The 9,768-nt window shown below is 49.9% G+C and overlaps 1 protein-coding gene across 2 annotated transcripts in view; it reads right to left on the minus strand.

Moving 5' to 3' along the window:
• lmln (leishmanolysin-like (metallopeptidase M8 family)) overlaps nucleotides 1–6,842 on the minus strand; it is an 82,972-nt gene extending 76,130 nt beyond the window's left edge. For both annotated transcript variants that reach the window (XM_072579592.1, XM_072579593.1), the window contains exon 1: nucleotides 6,702–6,842. In XM_072579592.1, coding sequence (XP_072435693.1) covers nucleotides 6,702–6,833 — 132 coding nt within the window. In that variant the 5' untranslated portion in view covers nucleotides 6,834–6,842. The remainder of the gene's footprint in view (nucleotides 1–6,701) is intronic.
• Nucleotides 6,843–9,768: the final 2,926 nt, after the last annotated feature.

Consider the following 9,768-nt stretch of genomic DNA (forward strand, 5'->3'; position numbering starts at 1 on the left):
ATAGAGAAAACTTTCCTCTGACCATCTAAAAAGAAACTCCATTCCATCCTCCAGCTTCGGTACTTCCACCAAATCCCCCCACAGGCATGACTTCTGACTTTATCCTGCATCCTGAAAAGCTGCCGAATGATTTAATTTTTTTGTATTATCTGGAGTTAGCCAAAATACATCATCCGCATAGAGAGTAATTTTGTGTTCCCTAATTCCCACCTTTGGTGCTAGTACTTCAGAGTCCTTTCGGACTGCCTCCGCCAACGATTCATGTACCAAGGTAAACAGCAGCGGCGATATGGGACATCCCTGTCAGCTGTCCCTCCCCACACAAACTTGCTCGATTTAACCCCATTCGTGATAACTGCCGCTTTGGGGTCCTTATATAAAGCTGCTACCCACCTGGCGAACGCCCCTCCCAGGCCAAAGTGATCTAGAACTGCAGAGAGATACGACCATTCCACCTGATCAAAAGCCTTTTCTGCATCCAGGGAGACCACCAAACCTGGCATCAGTCTCTGCTGACATATTTGCACTATGTTCAGTACCCGTCTGACATTGTTGGAGGAGCTGCTGCCCTCGATAAAACCAGTTTGGACCTCTTTTATAATAACAGGCAGCACCTTCTCCAACCTCATAGCCAACACTTTTGATAGGATTTTAAAATCCACATTCAATAGCGAGATGGGTCGGTACAGTGTGAAATCCTTAGGATCTTTCCCTTTCTGTAAAATAAGGGAGATATTAGCCTCCCTAAGAGAGGGCAGAAGGCAGCCCTGGCTATACGAGTGACTGTACATCTCCAGAAGTGGTTCAGCTAACATGTGTATAAACGCCTTGTACAATTCACTCAGGTACCAGTCTGGACCAGGTGCCTTGCTACCCTTGGAGTTGCCTTACCGCCTCTTGTGCCTCCTGTACTGTCAGAGGTATTTAAAAGGGAAGCCTGATCTGCGTTTATTTCAGGGAGGCCAAAAAAAGTTTCCACTCTTTCAACTCCATCCCTACAGCCCTCCGACCGGTATAATAATGCATAGAATTCCCAAAATCTGGTACTGGTCTTTTTCAGTTCGCGAGTGACGTTGTCAGTTCTCTCCATGATAGACACAATGGACTGTGGGACACTTTCCTTCCTAGCCAGGTATCTACCTGACTTATCCCCATATTCAAACAGCCTTTGCTTTGCAAAGGAGATCGTTCTCTTCACCGCTTATGTGAGCACTGTGTTCAGAGCCACCCGGAGAGTTGTGACCCGTTGTAATTTGACCACTGATAGTCTGGTATAAAGTGCCGATTCAGCTGCCTTCAGCAGGGCCTCAAGCATCATTCTCATTGTCAAGTAAGAAATAATCAGACCCCTTAAGAACATTTTGGTGGTCTCCCAGAGCACTGATGGATTACTGGCCGTACCCCAATTGATGTCCCAAAAAGCCCTGAACTCCCTTGTAATGTACTGTACAAAGCTGCCATCCTTCAACAGAAACGGATCCATGCGCAGTGCCGTGTGCCTACTCCACTCCCCTTGGTCTTAACACCTAAATACAGGGCTGCATGGTCCGAAATAGTTATGCCCCAAAATAGTTATGCTCCCAGTATTGCAGGCCAGCACCAAGCCCAAACAAACCGACGAAACAAAGAACATACCGATTCTTGTGCGGATTGGAGTAAAAGATAAAATTCCGCCCCCCCATTAGGGTGGACTAGCTCTAACTCCTCATACAAGTCCACTAACTGTCAAGACTGCAGGTGTGTACCCAACAGTCCTCTTGGCGTCCTGTCTACCCCAGTGTCCAAGAGATGATTAAAATTTCCTCCTATAACTATACGGCGTACCCAAACAGCCATTACCTTAGAGACCACATCAAGTAAAAATTTATGAGGATGTGCCGGGGGACAGTAAACCTTCAGGATACTACACTCTTCACCGTGTACCAGAGCCTTGAGAATGATAAATCGTCCATATTCATCTTTGATTTGATCTGTCACCTAAAATGGGTGGTTCTTTCGTACCAGTAAGACCACTTTTCTGCTTTTGGAGTTAAAGGAGGAGAATACCCTATTGTACCACCACCGCACCCCCCACCCCACTCCCCATTACTTCAGATGTTCCCTATCAGTCAGATTTTGTCTTGCAACAGAGTGATGTCAACCCTTTCCTTCTTAAAAATTGAAAACACCTTTTTCTTTTTAATGAGGGAATGGCTCCCCTTTATATTCCAGGTGCACCGCCTGAACACCGCCTTAGCCACGCCCGCACACGACAACCCGCTGTCCCCCGAGAGGAAGAAGCCAACTCAATGTGCAGCGAGTGGAGAAAATACAGACTTTATCAAATCTAAAGACTATTCCTACAAACACTACTAAAACTAAGAAACTAACCACTATCCATAACTTCAACGAATAAACACAAAAAACACAAATCTCCAAAGATCTCCCCCCTCACATAGGGGGCATTCACTCTCAACCTTACAGCCATCCTAGCACCTTCCAGTTAAGACCGCACCCCAAACCCAAGCAATGGGGGAAAAAAAGCAATTATTTAAACTCCTGCAAGTTAACAATGGACGCCCACCCCTCCCCCTCCACATCTCAACCCCACACATCTTTATATCAAAGAAGTAACCACCCCTCATCCAGCAAAACCGAACAGTAGAATAACAAATATGTACCAAACAGATATGATATAAACATACCGAATTTTACACCAAAGCTTGTAAGGCCTGAGTCTCCAAAAAGGAAAAGAACAAAGAAAGAGAAAATTTTAAGAATTATGCCATTGTCCACACACTCAGCTTTTCCTCCTGCTTCCTTGATCAAAGTATATTATTTCAGCGAGTTCAAAAATTCTTTTACTTTTTCCACTGAGTCGAAGTTGTTGACATCCTCCATAATTGAAACGTAGCACTGCCTGGTACCTCAGAGAATAGTGAATGTTTAAATCTCTTAATTTTTTATTTACATCATCAAAGGTCTTTCTTTTCTTAATTATGGCCCCAGAAAAGTCATGAAAAAACATTATCCTAGAACCTTTATAACCAAATCCTGTGGATCGCCTCCCAGTCTTCTTGCTGTTTCTATTATTAATTGCTTTTCTTTATAGTGCTGGAGTCACACTAGGATTGGGCGGGGGTGCTGAGCCAGGCCAGACCTGCGCATTGCGATCCAGTGGGCCCGTTTCACACTCACCTGGCCCGACTCAATTACCAGCTCCAGGAACTCTGGAAGTCACCCCCTGGGAAATTCAGCAAGGTTTTCGCCCTCCTCATGGTCTGGAAAACCTATGATTCATAAGTTTTTTTCCGTTGACCTTGGTTTTCGAGGTCATCTACTTGTTGCAGCAGGGCCCGAATCTGGCCTTCCAAGGTTCAGACTCGCCACTTGCAGCTCTCCATCACGGCCTCCGAGATCGTGGTCCTTTGTTCCACTGCTTCTATGTGCCGATCCAGAGCCTGGATCTCCTGTTCATGCTTTGTCAGCATGTCAGTAATCGGTTCCAGCGCTTCTTCGAATATTTTCACGGGGTTTTGCAAACTCAGTGAGTAAATGCTGCTATTCCACTGAACTTAAAGGCGCTGCCACAGGAGTCAAGGCAACGGCTGCCGGCGTGCCCGACATAGTAGGAGAGTGCCCTGCCTGTTGCACTCCCCTTGCTCCCTTTCCTTTAGGTGTCTTCATTTCAGCTCCAGATCCAAATTTAAAGGGCCTCTAGGTGCTCTACCTACCTACTTTACACTACAAACATTCCTCAGGGATGACTAATGGGTGTGTGTGCGTGTGTGTGTGTTTGTGTTTGTGTTTGTGTTTGTGTTTGTGTTTGTGTAGGAACCCAACTTGCCTGGGGTATGGCACAGAGCCCAACACAGCAGACTGTTCAGACTGCCACTATCTCGACTCTCCAACTGCTCTTGTTCACTGGTTGTCTCAATGGGCTTGCTGCTAACACCTTGGGGTTTGTGGAAGAATTACACTGGTCTGTCGTGAGGCCAATGAGGTCCATTTTGGTAGTGAGGTAGAAGACACAGGATCAAGGTGCCGAGGCGGGCAAATTTAAAAGAGATGTGCAAGGCACATTTTTCCATACAAAGGGTGGTGAGTGCCTGGAACATGCTGCCAGAGGTGGTGGCGGAGCTAACACCTGGACAAATACATGAATAGGAAGAGAATAGAGGGATCCTGTAAATGAAGACAATTTTAGGATGCGTAGGTGCAGGCTTGGAGAGCCAAAGTGCCTGTTCCTGTGCTGTATTGTTTTTTTCTTCTTGATCTCTGTCTCCAGCCCGGTTCCCTGTATGCATCTCTCTCTCTGCCTCCTGTCCAGTCCCTGCATGCACATCTCTCTTTGCCTCCTGCCCGGTCCCTGTATGCACATCTCTCTCTGCCTCCTGTCTGGTCCCTGCATGCACATCTCTCTTTGCCTCCTGCCCGGTCCCTGAATGCATCTCTCTCTCTGCCTCCTGCCCGGTCCCTGTATGCATCTCTCTCTCTCTGCCTCCTGCCCGGTCCCTGCATGCACATCTCTCTTTGCCTCCTGCCCGGTCCCTGAATGCATCTCTCTCTCTGTCTCTGGCCCAGTCCCTGAATGCATCTCTCTCTCTCTGCCTCCTGCCCGGTCCCTGAATGCATCTCTCTCTGTCTCTCTGCCTCCTGCCCGGTCCCTGAATGCATCTCTCTCTCTCTCTCTCTCTCTCTCTCTGCCTCCTGCCCGGTCCCTGAATGCACCTCTCTCTCTCTCTGCCTCCTGCCCGGTCCCTGAATGCACCTCTCTCTCTCTGCCTCCTGCCCGGTCCCTGAATGCACCTCTCTCTCTCTGCCTCCTGCCCGGTCCCTGCATGCACATCTCTCTTTGCCTCCTGCCCGGTCCCTGAATGCATCTCTCTCTCTGTCTCTGGCCCAGTCCCTGAATGCATCTCTCTCTCTGCCTCCTGCCCGGTCCCTGAATGCATCTCTCTCTCTCTCTCTGCCTCCTGCCCGGTCCCTGAATGCATCTCTCTCTCTCTCTCTCTCTCTCTGCCTCCTGCCCGGTCCCTGAATGCACCTCTCTCTCTCTCTGCCTCCTGCCCGGTCCCTGAATGCACCTCTCCCTCTCTGCCTCCTGCCCGGTCCCTGAATGCACCTCTCTCTCTCTGCCTCCTGCCCGGTCCCTGAATGCACCTCTCTCTCTCTGCCTCCTGCCCGGTCCCTGAATGCACCTCTCTCTCTCTGCCTCCTGCCCGGTCCCTGAATGCACCTCTCTCTCTCTGCCTCCTGCCCGGTCCCTGAATGCACCTCTCTCTCTCTGCCTCCTGCCCGGTCCCTGAATGCACCTCTCTCTCTCTGCCTCCTGCCCGGTCCCTGAATGCACCTCTCTCTCTCTGCCTCCTGCCCGGTCCCTGAATGCACCTCTCTCTCTCTGCCTCCTGCCCGGTCCCTGAATGCACCTCTCTCTCTCTGCCTCCTGCCCGGTCCCTGAATGCACCTCTCTCTCTCTGCCTCCTGCCCGGTCCCTGAATGCACCTCTCTCTCTCTGCCTCCTGCCCGGTCCCTGAATGCACCTCTCCCTCTGCCTCATGCCCGGTCCCTGAGTGCACCTCTCCCTCTGCCTCATGCCCGGTCCCTGAGTGCACCTCTCCCTCTGCCTCATGCCCGGTCCCTGTATGCATCTCTCTCTCTGCCTCCTGCCCGGTCCCTGAATGCACCTCTCCCTCTGCCTCCTGCCCGGTCCCTGTATGCATCTCTCTCTCTGCCTCCTGCCCGGTCCCTGTATGCATCTCTCTCTCTGCCTCCTGCCCGGTCCCTGTATGCATCTCTCTCTCTGCCTCCTGCCCGGTCCCTGTATGCATCTCTCTCTCTGCCTCCTGCCCGGTCCCTGTATACATCTCTCTCTCTCTGCCTCCTGCCCGGTCCCTGTATACATCTCTCTCTCTGCCTCCTGCCCGGTCCCTGTATACATCTCTCTCTCTTACTCCTGCCCGGTCCCTGTATACATCTCTCTCTCTCTGCCTCCTGCCCAGTCCCTGTATACATCTCTCTCTCTCTGCCTCCTGCCCGGTCCCTGTATACATCTCTCTCTCTCTGCCTCCTGCCCAGTCCCTGTATACATCTCTCTCTCTGCCTCCTGCCCGGTCCCTGTATACATCTCTCTCTCTTACTCCTGCCCGGTCCCTGTATACATCTCTCTCTCTCTGCCTCCTGCCCAGTCCCTGTATGCATATTTCTCTCTGCCTCCTGCCCGGTCCCTGTATACATCTCTCTCTCTTACTCCTGCCCGGTCCCTGTATACATCTCTCTCTCTCTGCCTCCTGCCCAGTCCCTGTATGCATATTTCTCTCTGCCTCCTGCCAGTTCCAATCTCTCTCTCTCTCTCTCTGTGTGGTCCAGTCTCTCTCACTCAAACAAAAACAGATTGCGGGAGAAGCTCAGCAGGTCTGGCCGCATCTGCGAAGAGGAATCAAAGTTAACGTTTCGGGTCCAGTGACCCTTGCTCAGAACCTGACCTGGAAACTTTAACTCTAAATTCCCTTCACAAATGCTGCCAGACCTGCCGAGCTTTTCCATCAACTTTCGTTTTTGTTTCAGGTTTACACCATCCGCAGTTATTTTCGGTTGTTCTCTCTCTCTCTCTGTATCTGACTGTGTCTCTGGCCCAGTCTCTATCTGCGGTCGGACTCTGAGCCGTAACCAATCCCTTTTCTTTTCTGAGCTGGGATTATTTTACGGGAGTTGTCACTCACCTCTCTCCGATCCGGTACTCTGTGTTTACATGTGGAGCAGGTCGTGTTTTCAATGACAGTGCAGATGATGCCGGTAATGATATAAAACGCCCAGCTCCTCAGTCCCAGACACGGCGCGACAACGGCCGCCATTACTGCGGCAACGCGCATGCGCACGCCTGCCCTGGGTGGCGGGGGAGACGCGCAGAATCAGAATAGACCACTTCATCCTCACAATGTCCCCCCCCCCCCCCCACAGGGAAGAGCAGCTGAAAGTACAGAATTAAAAATCACACAACACCAGGTTATAATCCAACAGGTTTAATTGGAAGTACACTAGCTTTCGGAGCGACGCTCCTTCATCAGGTGATTGTGGAGGGCTCGATCCTAACACACAGAATTTATAGCAAAAATTTGCAGTGTGATGTAACTGAAATTATACATTGAAAAATTGATTGCCTGTTAAGCCTTTCATTAGATTAGATTAGATTACTTACAGTGTGGAAACAGGCCCTTCGGCCCAACAAGTCCACACCGCCCAGCCGAAGCGTAACCCACCCATACCCCTACATCTACATCTACCCCTTACCTAACACTATGGGCAATTTAGCATGGCCAATTCACCTGACCTGCACATCTTTGGACTGTGGGAGGAAACCCACGCAGACACGGGGAGAACGTGCAAACTCCACACAGTCAGTCACCTGAGGCGGGAATTGAACCCGGGTCTCAGGCGCTGTGAGGCAGCAGTGCTAACCACTGTGCCACCGTGCCACCCACTGTTAGAATACAGTGATAGTTTCACTTCTTTCATGTGTAAATCACAAAACCCTTTTTTTTAAAAGTTGCATTCTCGGGTTAGCTGTTAACAATGGTGATAGGTAGACAATATGTTGAGGGTAAAAACAATGACTGCAGATGCTGGAAACCAGATTCTGGATTAGTGGTGCTGGAAGGGCACAGCAGTTCAGGCAGCATCCAAGTAGCTTCGAAATCGACGTTTCGGGCAAAAGCCCTTCATCAGGAATAAACCCTTTATTCCTGATGAAGGGCTTTTGCCCGAAACGTCGATTTCGAAGCTACTTGGATGCTGCCTGAACTGCTGTGCTCTTCCAGCACCACTAATCCAGAATATGTTGAAGGTGTTAGCCCCCTGTGTTCTCTGTCTATGACCTGATGTTTAGGTGAATTCTAATCTAAAAAGTGAGATAACAGAGTTTTACATAAATTCATGCAGTTTATGAGCTCAGAGTTCTACATGAATGTATGCAGCTTTTGAGCAAAGTGCAATGTAACTCTGCAAGTACAAATTCACCACACAAAATATATGTGTGCATGTGGGTCTTTGTCTGTCTGTGTGTGTGTGTCTGTCTGGGGTGGGGGTTGTGAGTGTGAGAAAGTGTGTGTGTGTGAGTAGTGAGTGCAGAGTGTCTTAAGTCTGTGAGGGGGTGCATGTGTGGGAGTGTGTGTGTCTATAAGGGTGTGTGTGGGTGTCTGTGTGCGCATCTGTGTGTAAGTGACAGTGTGTGTGTGTATGTGTATGTGTAGTGCAATGGTGATCACCTGTAATGTGACATGAAGGCCCTCCCTATGGGTACCGAACTTAGCTATCAGCCTCTGCTCGGCCACTTTCCTCTGCTGCCTGTCCCGAAGTCCACCTTGGAGGATGGTCACCCAAAGGTCTGAGGCTGAATGTCCTGGACCACTGAAGTGTTCCCCAACTGTGAGGGAACACTCCTGTCTGTTGATTGTTGTGCGGTGCCCATTCATCCGTTGTCGTAGCCTTTGCTCGGTTTCCCCAATGTACCATGCCTCCGGGCATCCTTGCCTGCAACGTATAAGATAGACAACATTGGCTGAGTCACATGAGTACCTGCCATGTACAAGGTGGGAGGTGTTCCCACGCGTAATAGTGGTATCTATGTCCACAATCTGACACGTCTTGCAGCGTCCACCGTGACAGGGTTGTATGGAGTTGTCCTGAGAGCCGGGCAATTTGCTACGAACAATGATCTGTTTGAGGTTTGGCGGTTGTTTAAAGGCAAGTAGTGGAGGTGTGGGGAAGGTCTTGGTGAGGTGCTCATGCTCATTGATAATGTGTTGCAGGTCACGAAGAACATGGCGTAATTTTTCAGCCCCTGGGAAGTACTGAACAACGCAGGGTACCCTGTCAGTTGCAGCACGTGTCTGTCTCCTGAGGAGGTCATTATGGTTCCTTGTTGTGGCACGTCGGAACTGTCAGTCGATGAGTTGAGCATCGTACCCCGTTCTTGTGAGGGTATCCTTGAGTACTTCCAGGTGTCCGTCACGTTCCTCCTCATCTGAGCCGATCCTGTGTATGCGTAGGGCTTGTCCATAGGGAATGGCTGTTTTAATATGTTTTGGGTGGAAGCTGGAGAAGTGTAGCATTGTGAGGTTGTCTGTGGGTTTGCGGTAGAGTGTGGTGCTGAGTCCGTCCTTGATGGAGACGCATGTATCCAAGAATGAGACAGACAGTCGAGAGTAGTCCATGGTGAGTTTGATGGTGGGATGAAACTTGTTGATGTCACTGTGTAGTTTTATCAGTAACTGCTCGCCATGGGTCCAGAGGAAGAAAATGTCATCAATGTACCTGGTGTACAATGTTGGTTGGAGATCCTGCATAGAGAAGAAATCTTGTTTGAATCTGTGCATAAAAATGTTGGCATATTGGGGTGCAAATTTGGTCCCCATGGCTGTTCCGTGTGTCTGAATGAAGAATTGGTTGTCAACGGTAAAGACGTTATGATCGAGGATAAAGCGGATGAGTTGTAGGATGGTGTTTGGAGACTGGCAGTTGTTGGTGTTGAGTACTGAAGCTGTTTCCGCGATGCCATCCTTGTGGGGGATGCTGGTGTAGAGTGCGGAAACGTCCGTTGTGACGAGGAATGTTCCCGGTTCGACTGGTCCGTGGGTGCTGAGTTTCTGTAAAAAAATCCGTAGTGTCGTGACAGAAGCTGGAGATCCCCTGTACAACAGGTTTCAAGATGCCTTCCACATAGCCGGAGAGATTCTCACATAGGGTCCCATTGCCCGACACGATGGGACGTCCCGGTGTTTTGGCTTTGTG

This window comes from Chiloscyllium punctatum, chromosome 10 (genome assembly GCF_047496795.1).
Source record: "Chiloscyllium punctatum isolate Juve2018m chromosome 10, sChiPun1.3, whole genome shotgun sequence".
NCBI lineage: Eukaryota > Metazoa > Chordata > Chondrichthyes > Orectolobiformes > Hemiscylliidae > Chiloscyllium > Chiloscyllium punctatum.